The sequence below is a fragment of the Eptesicus fuscus genome, chromosome 10, assembly GCF_027574615.1.
Source record: "Eptesicus fuscus isolate TK198812 chromosome 10, DD_ASM_mEF_20220401, whole genome shotgun sequence".
Lineage (NCBI taxonomy): Eukaryota > Metazoa > Chordata > Mammalia > Chiroptera > Vespertilionidae > Eptesicus > Eptesicus fuscus.
Genome location: NC_072482.1, coordinates 37,614,737 through 37,634,679, shown reverse-complemented (window position 1 = coordinate 37,634,679; position 19,943 = coordinate 37,614,737). Strand labels below are relative to the sequence as shown.

Below are 19,943 nucleotides of genomic sequence, written 5' to 3'. Positions count from 1 at the left end.
CTTCCACTGAGGGAAGCTGCTGGGATTTGGCTGGGTTCTATCTGTGCCAGTCCAGGAAGGGCCTTCAACCCCAAAGTCAAGGCAATCATGGCGCTCATGTCACGTTCCCTATCTACAGAATCACAGTTTTGTACAACCTTTTGTCTTAAAATTCAAATTTATATCTTTGTCCAGATTTTTAGCTATTCACATTGGGAAAGATATTCTGTTAATAGTAAATTATCACAACGTTTTAAAATTCTTTTTCAGAAGTTCTGAGAAATTTTATTTTTTAATTATAATTAGATATTGTTATATACTTTCTCAAAAAATCTTAATATGCAAATTTGGGATACAAGTCACTAATACGATTGAATGCAGTTAATTCGATAAAGTCAACTGAAATATATATTTTCATGAGTCAGTTTTAGAAAATGGTTGTTTTATATCAGAGATCAAATTGCATAACAATAACCTAAATGTCCAACAATAGACTAAATAAATCAAGGAACATAAATACCATAAAATACTACTGAGTCACTAAAAAAATCACATTTTCTAGTGAGAAAGCAGAATAGAAAACTATGTATTATATGATACAGATGTTTTTGGGGAGCAGAAAACTAAGATATAAGAAAACAAAATGTGAAGTATGATTTTAATATTTATATTTTTATTTATAGATTTTCTGCAAAATCTACATTATATATAAAACTAGTGGCCCAGTGCATGAAATTCATGCATGGGGGGGGATGTCCCTCAGCCCAGCCTGCACCCTCTCCAATCTGGGACTCCTTGGGTGATGTCCAACTGCTTGTTTAGGCCCGAAACCAGCAGTCAGATATCCCTCTCACAATCCGGGACCGCTGGCCCCTAACCGCTCACCTGCCTGCCTGCCTGATCGCCCCTAACCACTCCGCCTACCGGCCTGCTCACCCCCAACTGCCGCCCCTGCCAGCCTGATCACCCCCAACTGCCCTCCCCTCCTGGCCTGAAATTCGTGCACGGCGGGGAGGGGGGTATCCCTCAGCCTGGCCTGCACCCTCTCACAATCCGGGACCGCTGGCTCCTAACCACTTACCTGCCTGCCTGCCTGATCACCCTTAACCACTCTGCCAGCTTGCTCACCCCCAACTGCCACCCCTACCAGCCTTCTTGCCCCCAACTGCCCTCCCCTCTTGGCCTGATCACCCCTAACCACCTCTGCCTCAGCCCTGCCGCCATGGCTTTGTCTGGAAGGATGTCCGGAAGGTCTCCCAAAAGGTCTCCCAGTCTAATTAACATATTACCCTTTTATTGGTATAGATATTTATATCTGACAAAAAATTTTAAACCATTTTAATCTGACATTTATAATGCTAATCTAACACACACACACATATATATATAACTTGTCTTCTATCCTTGTTTGTATATCTGCCTTTCCTATTCCACTTTACTTTTCTGAGTCCCTGTTCTCTTTCTATGATTTCATGATTGCCATATAGTGATATTTCCCAAATTTCAATGTATGCCCCTCTCCTTTCTCTTGTTTTAATTTCCTATTTATATCTGCCTACATTTAGATTACTTCATCATTTCCTCAACTTAATATATACAAACTCAACTTATGCCATTTACAAACAAGCATTCCTTCCCAGTTACCTAATCCTTCTCAGTGGTAACATTTTCCCCCTCTTAGTTTTACAATATTAATGTTTCTCCTTTCTCCTTCACCTTAAATCTTTCCTTGAGTCCTTTGGATAACACCTCTTATATCCAGTGATTATTTCTATTGCTGCTTGAGGAAGATGTATTGCTTTGAGAGTCCCAAACAAATGGCCTCCCTGTATTCACTACCTACTCTGACTCCATCTCTTACCAGCATGCTACTAAATAAATCTCTGAGCCTTGTATATGATGGACACCTTGGACTAGAGTGAAAAAATGTAAAACTGTAAAAAGTATTTTCTATACTTCCTTGCTGCTAGGGTTCTGCATAAACTGTTGGTTCAGAAACAAATGCAGTCACAAAAACTTTGTAGTTGAAACTGAATCACAGAGTGAGACAGGTACAGGGCATACATTTGGCGCTTGTACATTATGGCTGGAATGTTTTCTGGACTCTCTGACTGTAGCAGCAGCTTCTTGATTCAGCAGGTAGTGTCCTGGTCATAATGGCAAAGACAGCAATTCCTTTGGTAGCTAAATTCTACTGGGTGATTATGGGAGTCATTCATGAAATAAGACATGTGGTCTCTTCAGCCCTCCCAACAATTTAATAGCTATTTATGCATCCTTTTAGGCATAAATTGTCTGGAGTTAATTTTGTTGTCTACTATTAAGAATAACAACCAACCCGGCTGGTTTGGCTCAGTGGTTGAGTGTCAACCTATGAACCAAAAGGTCTGGGTTCAATTCCCAGTCAGGGCACATGACTAGGTTGTGAGCTCAGTCCCCAGTAGGGGGCATGCATGAGGTAGCCCATTGATGTTTCTATCTCCCCCTCTCCCTTCTTCTCTGAAATCAATTAAATAACTTTAAAAATATTTTTAAAAAAGAATACCAACTAAGAGTTTCCTTGTCTTTAAACAACAATTCTAACATCTTGAAGGGTTATTAGAAGAATTGATAGAGGGACAATTCAGGTAAAGTGTATTAATAGCAGAAACATATTGTTCTTGTGTTATTGTTAGCACCATAACAATTAGAGGGCCAGGGTTTGAGTTACATCTTCAGCATATGTTCTTTTTGCAATCTTGGTCAAGTTACTTAACTGCTCTAAAATTTGATTTCCTTATAATGTAGGTAAAAAATATAACTACTTCATTCATGAAGTTTTGTGAAAACTAAATGAGAGTATATAACTAATTTTTTTTCTGTATTTTGTTATTCTCCACACAAATAATCTTACTTGATCAGCTAGTTTCCCACATTACTTCCTATTTTTAAATGCCACAACCTTACCTGTTTTCTCAGAATCCTGGGCACACGTATTTACAAAAACATGCAGTGACTCTATATTCTGTTATCGTCTCCTTTTCAACTTAAAGCCATTTTTCAAGTTGTTACTTTTTCATGAAGTCTTTGCAGAGACTTGCAACCTACCTTGATCACTTCTTTGATCTTGGAGCTCCTACAAATAGCACTAGGCATTTTGACACTTTGCTTTCTTTTTCTAATTAGTAAAATATGCCTTATTTCTTTCTCAAATTGACTTCTAAGTCCTTGAAATCAGTAGCAATTACATTAAAACATTATCTAACAGAGTTATTAAGAGAGTTTACCATTTAGTAGTCACTTGAACAAATTGCTGACTAGATGATTTACCATGTCATTCACTGAATTCAATTAGATTATACAGTATTTTTGGCATATGCCATTAAATGTAGTGCAGAGAACTCAGAAGTAAGAACTTGGTTAAAGGTAGTTGAAATTATATACATACATTTTTGTATTCTTAATTTTTTCCTCTTTACCAAAACATTTCTAACAGCCTCTGATTTCCTTTAATTGGATTTAATTCTACCACAGAAACAGCAATAATCTTAAATAAGCTAGCAAAATGAATGCATAATATACCAGTCAACATTACAATATGGGAATGACTGCTGTTCCTTAGACATATCTGTCAGCAGTGATATAAGATATACATATAAACGGGCTTAGAGCACTGGTTTTCAACCTCGGACACATGCTGGAATCACCTGGAGAGGTTTAACCACAGAGACCTCCATTTAATATGAATGGTATATGGCTTGGGAACAAGATGTTTAAATCTAGCCAGACGGTTCTCACAAGCAATTAGGAAGAACCACCACTGGTCAGAGGCTATGCTCCACTCAGCACCCTCTCCCATCCCTTTCTCTCACTGCTTTGCTTTAGGAACATGCTGCCTGCTTGGAGATTTAAGGCCATTCACCTAAGCATTCCTTTGCTGTCACCAGTGGCACCTTTGGTACATATATATATATATACACAAGTACAGGTAACAGGATGTTATTTTGAAAACTATTTTCTGAAAACAAAAAAGCTTTCTATAATTTCAGTAGGCAGTAATAGTATTCACATGCATAAGAAATGAGGTAATAAGTAAAATATCAGCCTGGCAAGAAGAGAAGGAAGGGAATGGGAAAGAAAAGCTATAGCCCTATTAACAATAAAGCAGAGTTACAGTTTCAGTTATAAGTACCTGATTGATGGTATCCAGATCATCAATGAAGCTATTTACTTCTGATAGAAGCAGAGATATGATAGATTTTCTCAACAAGCTGCAACTTCCCAGGGTTACCAGACTCTGAGACACACACTGCTGTACCTGAAACTGAAGATAAAAATGAGTAGGTTTCTACTTTTTATCCAGTCAGGTCAAAATAGATTTAGTGGACATTTTCTAAGGCTTCACTACTGAGCTCCATGCTGTGGGGAGTACAAAAAGTGTCAATGTAATTCTAGGTGAGTCTCAAGCACAATTATGAAATAGATAAGTAATAATATAAGTAGTGAAATTTTATATAGCAATTCATATTTTTAATTGTATGACAAGGTGCAAAAACTGAAATTTTAGCTGAAGTATCAAGATGATGTAACCATGTAGATGATAGACTACATACAAGAAGAAAAAGATGACAAACAAAGACTCTTAAGCCCGTAGCCACTAGATGGATAGATAAATATAGACAGATATAGAAAAAGGGTGAAAGAGAGAAGTTTGGAGATGTCTCTCTTTCACCCAGTTGGGGAGAGCTACTGGTGTAATATGAGTCCCACTTCTATGTGGAGACACTTCTCTAGTCTTTACAAGTCAAAATCTAAGCACTTTAGAGTGAGGAGAAAATAATGAGGGGCTCTAAATTGTCATCCAGAGGCCACAAAAGTACTTACCACTAATAAAATTAAAAGGGAAGTTGGAGACAATAAACTATTTCACATATAGTTATTAGAAGCAAGGCCATTTGATTATTAATCACATTAAATACGGTGTATATAACTCACAGCTGGAAATTCATTAAATATATTCTTTAAAATATCTGGGAGAAAGGAAGCATCAAGGAGAATCTCAAAACCCAGAAACAGCAGCTACCTTGTGATTGTTCTATAAAAGCTTAAAAGCATATTAAGGAGACATTGCTTTTATATATAAAATTATTTATTTAATATTAAATGCCATATGAAACATGTCACTCATATTCTTTAGGGTGAACACTTAATATAGATATTTTTCAAAATGACATCTTTTTTTAACCTTCATCCTAGGATATGTTTTTATTGATTTTAGAGAGAGAGAAAGAGAAACATGGATGTGAGACACAAACACTGATGAGTTGTCTTCCACATGCATTGCACTGGGGATCAAAACTGCAACCTAGGTATGTGCCCTGACCAGGAATTGAATTGCCACCTTTTGATGTACGAGACAATGCTGCAACTAACTGAGCCACTTGGCCAGGGCTCAAATTGACATTTTAAAGATATATTTTAACTTTAAAAGTCAGTCAATATAAAGTTAATGGATTATAGAGTTCAAAAGCAATTTTATTATTATTCTGGGCATACATAACTAGCTATTAATAATAGTTTTCTAAATCAACTTAATCATAAAATCACATCAATTTATTACCATAGAAGTCTAGTTATTCGTTATTTCTTAAATATATAATTGGTTCAGACACCCTTTGTAATACTCCAGTACTACTTATTATTTTATTTGTACCTGAAAAGAAAGGGTACTCTTATCTAAGCTCTAAAACCTTCTGTTGGGTATTTCGCTACTGCTTTAAATGTTTACTTATCTCCTTTCTCGGTATTTAATTCTTTGTGGCAGGGGTGGGGAACCCCCAGCACCTGGACCCAAAAGGCCCAAAAAATAATTTGGTCTGGCCCTGCCAAGGCATTAGGAGTGAGTTAATGAAATGTTTGACCAGATATAGCAGGCTAATTTTTAAGTTGACAACTTTGTATGGCCCTTGAATAATGTTATAAATATCCAAACTAGAGGCCCGTTGCACAAAATTCGTGCAAGGGTGTGTGTGTGTGTGTGTCCCGCAGCCCAGCCTGCACCATCTCCATCTGGGATCCCTCTCACAATCCAGGACTGCTGGCTCTCAACTGCTCACTTGCCTGCCTGCCTGATTGCCCCAACCGCTTCTGCCTGCCAGCCTGATCACCCCCTAACTTTCCTCCCCTGCAGGCCTGATTGCCTCCAACTGCCCTCCCCTGCTGGCCCAGTCACCCCTAACTGCCCTCCCTTGCCAGCCTGGTTGCCCCTAACTTCCCTCCCCCGCAGGCCTAGTTCCCCTCAACTGCCCTCTCCTGTAGGCCTAGTCCCTCCCAACTGCCCTCCCCTGCTGGCCTGATTGTCCCTAACTGCCCTCCCCTGCTGGCCTGGTTCCTCCCAACTGCCCTCCTCTGCCGGCCCAGTCACCCCTAACTCCCCTACTGGCCTGGTTGCCACCAACTGCCCTCCCCTGCTGGCCTGGTCACCCTTAACTGCCCTCCCCTGGTGGCCTGGTCCCCCCCAACTGCCCTCCCCTGCTGGCCATCTTGTGACAGCCATCTTGTGTCTTGGAGTGACGGTCAATTTGCATATTACCCTTTTATTAGATAGGATGATAATATAAAAGTATTGAAGGTTATATAAGGTTAATTCACTGACCCTTGAAAAGTTAAATACTAGCAATAAAACCTACTTTTCTAGAGTTAGTACAGTCCTAGTAGAGGACATTGCTGAGAACTAAATGTCATCAGAGAGTTTTCCATACTATAGGTATGAACTATTGTCTCCCCAATATGACTGAAGTTCATATGAGAGCAAAAACTTGAGTATATAACCATTAGGTAATTAAATTTGTGTACACTATTATAAAAATGGCATCTCTTCTCTTCTTTACATCTTAATTGACACTGTTCTTTTATAAATACAGCGGAACTTTTTGAGACAGGCTGACAAGGAGGCCAGGGCCGACAATAACATTATAGGCAAGGCTACCATAGTGGAAACCATGGAAAGCTCGCTCAACACCCATGCCATCTTTATCTATTCTAGCCCATCTTCCTGAGGTACTAGAATGTTCCTTCTGCACCCAATTTGTTGAGAGTTGTTATATTGAAAGGGTGTTATGTTGTCAAATGTCTTTCCTGCATCTATTGAGATAGTCATATGTTTTTTATATTTAGTTCTTTATATGGTGTATCACATTTACTGAACCATTCTTGTATTCCAGAAATAAATTGCCCTTGATCATGGTGTATGATTCTTTTAATGTGCTGTTGAGTTTGGTTTGATAATATTTTGTTGATAATTTTTACAAAGATAATTATCAGGGATATTGGCCTATAGTTACTTTTCCTGTAGTGTCTTGTCTGATTTTGGTAGCCAGGTAATGATGGCCTCATATATTGAGTTTAAGAGTGTTCTTTCCTCTTCAATTTTTGGGAATATTTTTGTTTAAATATTTGGTAATATTCACCATGGAAACCATTACAAAATCACTTTTGAGGAAAACATTTCCAATTTAGTTCTTGGGAAAACCCACAGATGAAATTTTGACAAACATGGACTAATACTAAAAAGTGACCAAATAAACTTGAAAATAAGCCAGCATCTTTTAAACAGTAATAATAAGTTTGGATCTCCTAAAAGCAACTGAAACTGAGAAATAAAAACTCATTGAATGACAAAAATAGCAAATTAGAAGTAAAGGGAAAGGTAGTAAGTTGTAAATAGATATAAAGAAATCATTCAGAATGTAAAAAAGAGAATGTGTAAACATGAATAGAGATTAACAATAAGGTGTTATAATATATGTTTATATAGATTTATTTTTGTAATAGAGACATCTGGAGAAGAAACAACATAGGGAAATATAAAGGAAGAAAGTTTTCCAGGCATAAGAACAACAAGAATTCACAGGTAAGGGAAGCATAATATATACTAACAGAAAAGAGCAATTAGACTGACACATAATTCCTCAACAGCAAAAATAAAAGCCATAATAAGCCTTTGGCATACTGTCCTCAAAACACTTAGAGAAAAAAATTAATCTATAACTGTATGCTAGGCACAAGTATATGAACCCATAATTTTGTTCTTTAAGAACAAAAGAAATGAGACATTTTTAATGAATAAAACTAAAGGTAGTTTATATATAAATTGTATGTTTTTAAAAAGCTAAATATCCAACAACATAGGAAATAGGATGCATCTATTATATATAGCAAACATTACAATGATGTATAACATAGAATACTTCTATCATAATACAGTTAAACATGTAAAAAAAACAAGTGATTAGTTTGTTGTTGTTTTTTTTTTTAAAAAGGGAAAAAAGTGTATTTGTTGAGATCAGGAAGAATTTAAGTTTCTAGAAAAGAAAAATTGTGAAAATTAATTTGACTTCATTTTAGAGTTGTGTTAATATTGATATTTCTGTTTTAAAAGCTCAAGAAAACATGAATTCAAGAAACTAATTAGACTGATATACAGGGTGAGCAAAAGTAGGCTTAGAGTTGTTCACAGGGAAAATAATACAAGAATAAACTCTGTTTCGTGTGCTTACAACTGTAAACCTACTTTTGCCCCACCCTGTAAATGTAACTCAAATACTGTTTTAGTTCTAATGGGACATGTGATTTTTTTTACCTTATGAAAAGATATGGAAAATTAAGCACCTATTTTGAAAGATCAAGGACACTTATTTTAAACATTAGTTTTCAATGAAAACTTATGGCAGTAAACATACACGTACCAAAACATAATGAAAATCCTGAAACAGACTATGTGGCAATGGAAATTTTCCAGACTAATAAGGTAGATGACAGCAACCATATATAAAATAAAAGAAAAAAACAAAACTACGTTCAATTTTAAAAATGCACAGAAGTATAATGGTGGCTTGGGGTTTAGCTTCAATAACAAAGTATTTATTTTTTACCGTCTGTAGTTTCTAGTCAGGTAATAAGCCAAGTCCTTGATTTTGTGTGAAAAAGAACTATGATATAAACTATAGCCTGAAGCGGTAAGCAAACATAGGCTTTAAAAAATAAATATGACGGTGATGGCAGATGATGGCAAGAATTTCACTAGGACAAACTGGAATTGAACATTTAACAAGAGAGCATTCCAAATAGAGGTATTTACAATTATAATAAACTAGAGGCCCAGTGCATGATTAAATCATGCACGTGTAGGGTCCCCTAGGCCTAACCTGCCATCCAGTCCATATCCACTGCCCCGCAAAGCCTAGCACGCTCCGCAGACACTGCTAGCAGCCTGCTCCCCGCTTTTGATGGCAGGGGGTCCGCTGGTGCTGGAGCGGACACACAGCTCCCCGCTTTCGATCGCGGGGGAGCTGGGTGCCTGTCCTCTGGTGCACCAGGCCTTCTACACGGCCTGGTGCCGGAGCGGACAGGCACCCAGCTCCCCCACTTTTGATGGTCCGCGACGGGACGTGGGCTCGCTGCCCCAGAGGCCACTTCTGTGCCGCAGCACAGCCATGGCTCAGCATCCCGCCGGCCCAATCGGCTACCCCGAGTCCCGCGCCTCCTGGCCAATCGTGGGCATAGTGAAGGTATGGTCAATTTGCATATGTGTCTATTATTAGGTAGGATTTACCGGTCAAAGCATCACTTAGGGAGTACACTGTTTGTGTGTTTACTTGAGGTCAAGTTATAGTACTTATATTGCCAGTCCATTTTTGGCTCCTATTAGATCTGAGGTTTTGAGCAGCAGTATCGGATTGGATTGGGCATGGGTATGATAAATTTGAAGCTCAGAAATTGCCAATAATAGTATAAATATTTACTATTAATAGTAATTTAAAATATATACTTATAAACTTGACAATGTATTAAAACATCTAGATAAGAGAGTATTTTAGCTTAATTCAACTTAGTAAGCAAGTTAATTGTAGTTACAGTAATGTGCCTATAGAAGGGAGAATAAAAAATAAAATTGTAGCTATCTAGATGAAGACAGGAGGATTGCTTACAAAAATTTTAAGAATGAAAAGGATTAGTGATTGGTTGTTATTCAGGAATAAGTATAAATCAAGGGCAAAACAAAGAAAATTTCTATAAATAAGAAAAAGAGAAGTCTAACACTTCTCATTAATAAAAATATCTTGGTCATAAAGTATTAGCTCCACACTTCTAGTGTTCAACAGAAGTGATATAAAAGGTATTTTGGTGATGCCTTAAAGGGCTTGGAGCCAATACTATATACTAGTATAGTTGAGGGCATATTCAGAAATTAGTTTGGGCTTCTGACGGACAATAAATCTGCCACAGCTCAACAGAAATCAGCCCACAGACCAAAGAAAAAAGAAGACCCAGATGACAACATCAAGTCAAGCTCAGGAGTTCATGCATCTTTGCTGGCCACCTTTGCACACTGTGGAATCCCCTGACCAGACTCAGACCCTGCTGCAGCCTTGACATGTAAAAGAAGTTGCTGATACTTTAGGGAAGTCAACATCACTTCCTATAATCACTATGAGTTTTTTCTTTTGTTTTCCCATCTGTAGAAGGACAAGGGACCATATACACTGAGTGGCCAGATTATTATGATCTCTGAACGCATAATAATCTGGCCACTCAGTGTGTATATATCCTATCTAATAAAAGAGTAATATGCAAATTGACTGTCACTCCAACACACAAGATGGCTGCCACAAGATGGCCAGAAGGGGAGGGCAGTTGGGGGCAACCGGGCCTGCAGAGGAGGGCAGTTGTTGGGGGGGGGGGGAAACAGACCAGCAGGGGAGAGCAGTTAGGGGTGATGAAGCTGGCAGGGGATTGTTTAGGGGGTGATCAGACTGGCAGGCAAAAGCAGTTAGGGGCAATCAGGAAGGCAGGCAGGCGAGCAGTTGAGAGCCAGCAGTCTGGCCAGCCTGGCCAAGGGGAGAGGACATGGGCAGTTGGCTGGCCTGCCTGCTGGTTGAACTCCTGGTCGAGGGGACAATTTGCATATTAGCCTTTTATTATATAGGATATACACTGAGTGGCCAGATTATTATACGTTCATAGATCATAATAATCTGGCCACTCAGTGTATAAGGAGAACCGATTAATAAAGATAGGTAGACTCTTGAAAACAGCTAGATTATGATCCAGTTGTAAATAGATTCTCACTTGCTACCTTTCTCTGTCCTGTGGGAAAGGCTATGGAGTGAGTGTCTAACTGAAACAACATCATGCCTGCCAAAATTCTAGATTCAAACCAAGGGGAAATTTGTTAGAAGTACACAAAGAATGTGGCCCTCAACATCAAAACTGTACATGTTTGTCCATATGGGTTTCTACCAGTACTGGATTCTACTTCCAGCCAGAATTCTTATTTTTATTCTCATTAAAGCAGCGTTCAGTATCACCTCACAAGAAAACCCGTTGTTGAGTATGTTGAAGGCCTGCATCTTCTACTAAGATTCTTACTAAATTGTCCTCTTTAGACTGACCCACACACTCCTACACTCCTGTCATGTCCTCTTGCGTCTGCAAGAGTATAGTGACTACATAATTAATTGTAAGGTCATTTCATTGCAAACTATAACTTGTATACAGAAAAGTGCGTTGTTATAAAACCACACACTCACACACAAGCATTAACATTTTAACAAATAGAAAAGAAACACTTATGTAATAAGTACCACCCCCAGGTCAAGAAATGAAACTTGGCTAGCACCCCTCTCCCTCTCCACAGATAAACCCTTTCTCTGTCTTTCATGCTAATAAGTCCCTTTTTTGAAATGGTTATATCAGACAAGAAAAGAAAATTACAGGCCAATATCCCTGATGAACACAGATGCAAAAATCCTCAACAAAATGTTAGCAAAACAAATTCAACAATACATTAAAAGGATCATACATCATGATCAAGTAGGATTTATTCCAGGGATGCAAGATTGATTCAACATCTGCAAATCAATTAACTTGATACATCACATTTACAAAATGAAGGATAAAGATTATATGATCATCTGAATAGATGCAGAAAAATTCAACACCCATTTATGAGAAAAACTTTCAACAAAGTGGGTGTAAGGGAGCAAACCTCAAGACAGGGAAGCCCACTATCACCACTTTTGTTCAACAAAGTATTAGAAGTACTCATCAGAGCAGTTAGACAAGAAAAATAAGCAAAAGGCAAACAATATGGTCACTATTTGCATATGATATGATGTTATATGTAGAAAACCCTAAAGACTACACCAAAAAAATGTTACAGCTAATTAATTCAATAAAGTTGCAGAATACTAAATCCATATATAGAAATCTGTCACATATCTATACACGAACAAGCTCTCAGAAATAGAAATAAAGAAAATCCCATTTATAATTGAATCAAAAAATGCCTAGGGAAATATTTAATCAAGGAGGTGAGAGATCTGTATACTATAAGTTTTAATACATTAATAAAAGGAATTGAAGAAGACACAAATAAATGGATAGTCTATACTCACTGATTGGAAGAATTAATATTGTTAAAATGTCCATATTACCTAAACCAATTAATAGGTTCAATACAATTCCCACCTTATCAAAATTCTAAAGTATTTTATAGAGAAATAGAAACAATTCTAAAATTTGTATGGAACTATAAGAGACCCCAAAAAGCCAAAACAATATTGAAAAAAAAAGAGAACAAAGCTGGATTCATCACACTCCCTGATTTCAAAATGTAATCCAAAGTTATAGTAATCTAAACAGACACATAGATCAGTGTTACAGAATAGAGAGCCCAGAAATACTAGTAAACCTACACATATCTGGTCAATTAATTTATGCCAAGAGAGCCAAGAATATACAATAAGGGAAAGATAAACTGTTCAATAAATAGTGCTGAGAAAACTGGACAGCCATGTGGAAAAGAGTGACACTGGGCCCCTCTATTATACTATGCCCAAAAATTAACTGGCCATGGGTTAACAACTTGAATGTAAGACCTGAAACCATAAAGGTCCTAATAGAACACATAGGTGGTAAGTTCCTTAACATCAGTTCTGGCAATGATTTTTTTTTTTTTTTTTCGAGTGTAACACCTAAAGAAAAGGCAATGAAAGAAAAAATCAAGTGAGACTATAACAAACAAAATGCTTCTGCATAGCAAAAAAGCTATCAACAAAATGAAAAGGCAACCTACTCAATGGAGGAAAATATTTCCAAGTCATATATTTATCTGATAAGGGACTATTATCCAAAATATATGAAGAACTCACACCTCAAAAACAATCCTACCTAATAATAGACAAATATGCAAATTGACCATACCTACGACACACCCACAAGCCACACCCACCATCCAATCAGACCGAGCATGCAAATTAACCCAAACCAAGATGGCTACAGCCACCGAGAGCAAGGTTTCCTAGGTAACAGAGGAAGCCAAGCTTTCCGCCTGCCATTGCCAGGCCTAAGCCTCCACTCAAGCTACAAAGTTTTAATTATAGAAGGTAAACAAATTCAAACAAATGGCAGCAGAATGGAGCTTGAGAGAGCAGGCCAGGGTTGCCGCTGGCAACAGGGGAAGCAAAGCTTTTCACACACCCTGGCTGGGCCCACCCGCTTAAGGCAACAAAGTTTCAATTATAACCCCAACAGAAATGGCTGCAGGCCTCGGAGGGAGCCCCAGGCTTGGCTCTGCTCCAGGCTACAAAGTTTCAATTGTAGAAGGAAAATAAATCCCAGATACCAGGGCCTCTGCTTGGGTTGCCAGGGGGCGTGGCCAGCCTGCAAACCACCACAGGCCCCTCGCTCAGGCCGCCCCACGCCCCAAGGGAACCCCCACCTGATCCGGGACACCCTTCAGGGCAAACCAGCTGGCCCCCACCTGTGCACCAGGCCTCTATCCTATCTAATAAAAGAGTAATATGTAGATTGCTCATCACTGCAACACACAATATAGCTGCCCCCATGTGGTCAAAGATCCTGCTCCCATGTGGACACAGGATGGCCACCACAAGATGGCCAGCAGGAGAGGGCAGTTGGGAGGCACCTGGCCTTCAAGGGAGGGCAGTTGAGAAGGACCAGGCCTGCAAGGGAGGGCAGTTGGAGGTGATCAACTCTGCAGGAGAGGGCAGTTAGGGGTGACCAGGCCAGCAGAGGAGGGAAGTTGGGGGCAAACAGGCTGGCAGCAGAGTGGTTAGGGGGTGATCAGGCTGGCAGGCAGAAGCGGTTAGGGGCAATCAGGAAGGCAGGCAGGCAAGCAGTTGGGAGCCAGCAGTCCTGGATTGTGAGAGGGATCTCATATTGGAGAGGGTACAGGCTGGACTGAGGGACAACCCCCCTCTGTGCACAAATTTCGTGCACCGGGCCTCTAGTAACAACAAAAAAACAATTCAATTAAAAACAGGCAGAAAATATGAATAGACACTTTTTCAAAGAAGATATAGAGAAGGCCAACAAGAACACGAGAAGATACTCAACATCACTAACCATCAGGGAAATGCAATCTAAGCCACAATGAGGTATCACCTCACACCTGTTAGAATGACGGTCATCAAAAAGACAAGAAAAACCAAGTGTTGGCAACAATGTGAAGAAAGGGAACCCTTTAGCACTGTTGCTGGGAATGTAAGTTGGTACAGCCCCTATGGAAAACAGTATGGAGGTTTTTCAAAAAATAAAAATAAAAAAAGGAGCTATCATAAGATCCACCAGTTCCACTTCTGGGTATTTATCCAAGGAAAACAAAAACACCATTTGAAAACATATATGTATGTTCATAGCAACATTATTCACAATAGCTAAGATATGAAAACAACCTAAGTGTCCATCAATAGTTGAATGAATAAATAAAGCAAATGATAACACACACAGTAAGATTATTTAACCATAAAACTGAAAGTATGAGAGGAAAAGTTAAATACCAATTGTAGCTACAAAGAGCTGGCAGAAAGAAAATCATTTCTTATGTTGTTTTGATCAGAGAAATATGACCAAATGACCTGCAATATTTAAAATCATGCAATACTCAAAATCAACCAAATATCAGATCTGGTCTAAAGGAGGGGGTACTCAGGGAACAAGGATGGCTACGTTGATCATCAAGCTTCTGCATTTTCTGATAACATGATGCTGGAAAGAATCAGGACTCAAGAGCCCAGCATAGTGTCAGAATAGGTGGCCTCATAAGAATGTTCTGAAGAAGCTATGGGCCAGCTTTTGCGGAGAGCCGAGAGACAGAAAAGACAAAGGAGAAGAGTATAGATGTTTTGTTTGTTTGTTTGTTTGTTGCCTCTCTCATTGACACTTTGGGGAACATACCTAGCTGTCAGTGCTGACAAATGAAACCGGTAAGTAGCTAAGCAATACTGGACCAAGTACAATACAATTTCCTGATCTTATGCTAAACAATACTGGTACAAAGACTTCTTTTCTATCCCTGTATTAAAAAATATTAAAACATAGCTGCTTCCAACAGGAAATACTAGCTCTAGAAGAAAAAATTGTGGTCAATCAAAATAACTTGCTTGTTAACACTTGCTTCAGCATCCTCACATAGCTATGCTCACCAATCCAAAGTTATTACATTACAAACTCTTGCCAGTCCCAATCAGTTTGACCCTTGGCAAGACCCACCTAAAAATCATTGGGCTCAGGCTCTAAAATTCTATAAATAGGCTTCCTGAATTTTTCCATTTGTAAATACCACAACTGTGCCAAAGGGCTGTTCCATAAACTTTGCTTTGCTTAATCAATAGTTTTTTCCTGGTGGTCTTTTGGAGGATTGAGAATTAAAGCCCATGTGGCTTCACCTGCTCTCCTAATGCCTCGGCACCACTGCATGAAAGTATCCATGGACTAAGAAATATGAAGGCTACCTTTTGCGGTACCCTAGGCAAAGTATCAGATGTTTACCTTGCTCCCCAAACCAACCTCCACTCCAGGGAGTCAAAGTCTGTATCACTACTAGATAACTGGCCTGGAGAGTAGCTCATTTCCTCTTCTGACTCCAAATGAAATTAAGAACAGTGAGATTGACACAATTCCCTACAGAATCTATGCATATATAGTTTAGTATATCCTTTTGTTTTCACCTTCAAAAGTTCGACCTGGTTGCTCAGCCGGTGTGGCTCAGTGATTGGGTGTCGACCCATGCACTGAGAGGTTGCCCGTTAGATTCCTGGTCCAGCACATGTCAGGGTTTTGGGCCTGATCTCAGTGGGGACCTGCAGGAGGCAGCCAATTGATATCTCTCTCTCATCAATGTTTCTATCTCTCACTCCCTTTCCTTTCCACTCTCTCTAAAAATCAATAAAAACTTTTTTTTTAAGTTCTACCTGCTTAATCTTTTTCTCATCTAAATTAATACATTAATATTCACTGAACCATATGATTTGTGTAATCAAAATAAATATTTAGAATTTGCATATGTAAGCTTTTGATAATTAAGGAATATAGGAAATGCTTCTTTGTAAATTCCCCAAAGAATATTTATCCATATGAGTTCACAACAGCAGTTACATATTCTAGTATTGAGCTTTTCAGGAAGCATATACTTAGGGAACACTAAAATAAAGAAAAGCTATAATCAATATGCTTTAGCTATAAATCCACAGAAAAAGATTATCATTATTTAAGTATCTTCTTTTGAACAGAAATAAGATATATTTCCACACACGTATCTCAGGATCCTAAACTAGATTATATACTGTGAGTTTATTAATTGCCTAGAAAAAGATCTTAGAAACCAAGTACATACATCCAAATAATTATTTTGAGTGTCTCAAATTAGCAAAAAAAAAAAAAAAAAGCTGATGAATGCATATCTTTGCTTGCATATACACACTAATTTTAAAACACTACAAACTATAGAAATAATATCTGAAAGCATAGTATTATGTGAGATATGAAACTGAAAGCAACCAATGAACAAATAAACAAACAAAAACTCATAGACACAGACAACAGTATGGTGGTTACCAGAGGGGAAGGTGGGTGGGAGGTAGTAAAGGGTAAAGGGGATCAAATATATGATGGCGGAAGAAGGTCTGACTTTGGGTGATGGGCACACAATGCAAGATACAGATGATATATCGAAGAACTTTCACTTGAAACCTGTATAATCTTATTAACCAATGTCACCCCAATAAATTTAATCTGATACAAGGAACTGTTTTCTTAAGTATATGTCAGACAAACAGACATGTATGCTTAAAAAAAATTGTTTTTCAATACTAGAGATGCATCTATAAACAAAAGAATGATGACTCTGATATCTATTTACACAACTTTAATAAATTGCTAAAAGAAAATTAGAGTACAACTGAGCTTTAATTAAATACCCTTGAATATCCAACCATGCAATCAATTTCAATATAAGCAGTTGTGATTTTAAGTAGATTGATTTTTTTCCTTCTCTTCCTGCTCACAGCAAGAGATCTAATCAAGAAGATATATTTATATGCATTAATTTGGAGACAGACAATGGATTCTTACAATATAAAAAGAAACCATTTATAATATCCAAATATAAATAAGGATAGATACTGCTGCTTGTGTACCAGAAAAAAAATGTATTACATTTGTGGACACATCTATATTTTGTGACCTATTTATGTATTAACCTTTGATTATTAAAAATTCAGAGTGTCTACGACATGTATCTTCCATTTAATAGCAGTAAGATAATATTAATAGTGCCAAGTACTGAAAAGGCCCCCACAGTCTGTTTTAATTAATTTTTACATCTCTCTATATAAAACCCTAATATTCAAATAGACCGAATGGCAGAACCGAACAACCGATCGCTATGACGTGCGTTGACCACCAGGGGGCGCACATGGAACATGACAGGCGTGGGCCACAGCAGGATGGTAGAGCAAGTAAGTGGGGGCCCCAGACCAAGGTGGGGCGCCACTCGCTGTCATTTGGGTGAGCCTTTGGTGGTTACTGAAAATTCTTTGCTCCCGTGTGCCACGGTCCTGGCTGGCACTCATACTTGCTGTGGGTGCCAGCCCCGCTCACATCTGCAGCTGGCGCTGCTGCTCGCACCCACTGCCAATGCCCAGCACCAGTCCTTATCGCTCAGCGCCGTCATTGGGTGCGAGCAGTGGCTGCCGGCCCCAATCACCCGAGGGCTTCTCCACCTCCCCCTGCTCCTGAGGGGCGATCAGGACAGCAGCCACTGCTCGCACCCACTGATGGCACTGGCTACACTCACACCCACTGCTGGCGTTGGCTCCAATCACTCTGTACCATCAGCATGTGGGAGCGGCAGCAGTGGGAGCAGGGCTGTGGCAGGAGGGATCAGGCGGGGGTGCAGAGGATGAGCCGAGACCTGCCCTTGTACCCACCTCAGCCTTGTGGCCCTCAGTTCCTTTCAAGATGCACGAATTCGTGCACTGGGTCCCTAGTTATAAAAATAATAGCCCAGGGCAGTGATTTTCAACTGGTGTACTGCAAGAATTTTTAAAGCATGCAATACCTGACTATTTAGTCAAGGGCACTGACCTCTTTTCCCTTAGATTGTCAAATAAAAAAAAATGACAACTTTGTGTGGCTCTGTTGGTTGGGCATCGTCCAGTGCACTAAAAGGTTGCCGGTTCAATTCCAGATCAGGGTACATGCATGCCAGGGTTGCGACTTGTTCCCTGGTTGGGGACATGAAGGAGGCAGCCAATCCATGTTTTGCTCTCATGTGATGCCTCTCTTTCTCTATCTCCCCCTCCCCCTTTCTCTGTCTCTAAAAATTAATAAAAATCTCTTTTAAAAAATGGCAGCAGCCAACACGACAGTAGCCATTTGGTGTGACTGAATTAAAATTATATGTATTTTTTGGTCAGACTGGCAAAAATATATTTTTGGTGTGCCACTGAATTTTAGTAATTAGTTTATGTGTGCCATGAGATGAAAAGGGTTGAAAATCGCTAGCTTAGGGGCTCAGTATTAGCTTGAGATTAACACTGATATTAACCTTTTGCACTCGGATGTCGAGTGTGACTCGACACGGTTAGCATTATAATAGAGGAATCGATGCCCCTGGATCCGGGTGAGGCCGCGCGCCCCTGGGTCCGGGTGAGGCTGGATCCCAGGTCCGGGTGAGGCCGCGCCCCTGGGTCCGGGCGAGACAAAACCAGAGGGAGTCGGACCTGCATTACCACCATTTGTCCACCATCCAGAGCTGAAAAGTCAGTGCTGACATGTACACATAAGGAACTGGTGGACACTGAAATTGGGTCTCAAAAGAACTGTTGGTCCAGAAAGAAACTCACTACAGACTGATTCATTTGCCTGTCAGCATAACTATTATTGCTCGTCTCACATTCGGTTCTTATAAGTATATTTCTAGTAACACATGATCTCACTCATCTAGGGGAAATGATGAACAACATAGACTGATTAACAAGAACAGACCCAGAAACAAGGAGGCATCGATTGGACTGTCGGGCCTCAGAGAGAGGGTAGGGGAGGGTGGGGGTAGGGGGGAGAGATCAACCAAAGGACTTGTGTGCATGCATACGAGCCTAACCAATGGTTAAGGACAACAGGGGCGTGGGGGCATCCGTGGGGAGGGGTGTGGGATGGGAATGGGGGGATGAGGACAAATATGTGACACCTTAATCAATAAAGAAATTAAAAAAAAAAAAAGAATAAAGGAATCGAGAAAAAAGCAAGCGAGTGCAAAGGGTTAAAACAAATACCTGTGAAATGTATTGCCTAACTTGCCTTTCCTTTTATCCCCTGGCACCAGGCAGATGACTTCTTTGCCTCCGGTGAAGCTCATGTACAGTTTTATCTCTATAATCAGACTCTTAAAGATGCTTTCGCTGGCAGCAGCTGGCCTACAGATCAGTTTCTAATCATGGTGAACTGGGAAAAATTGCTCCTATTCCCTTTTTCCAGAACATTTACCATTCTGAGGCCAGTGCAAGACTGCCAGAGTCCCCAACAGGTGGCCTGGAAGAAGATTGAGAGATCCATTCAAGTGTTAACTACAGATTTTTGCTGCTTGGCAATAGAAATTGCTAGACCATCTGCCAAGTATA

General features: G+C 39.4%; 1 protein-coding gene across 1 annotated transcript in view; it reads right to left on the bottom strand.

Moving 5' to 3' along the window:
* The window catches only part of MEI4 (meiotic double-stranded break formation protein 4), a 119,667-nt gene that overhangs the window by 44,348 nt on the left and 55,376 nt on the right, over nucleotides 1–19,943 (bottom strand). The window contains exon 3 of the mRNA XM_054722458.1: nucleotides 4,151–4,282. Within this exon, the coding sequence (XP_054578433.1) occupies nucleotides 4,151–4,282 (132 nt within the window). The remainder of the gene's footprint in view (nucleotides 1–4,150; nucleotides 4,283–19,943) is intronic.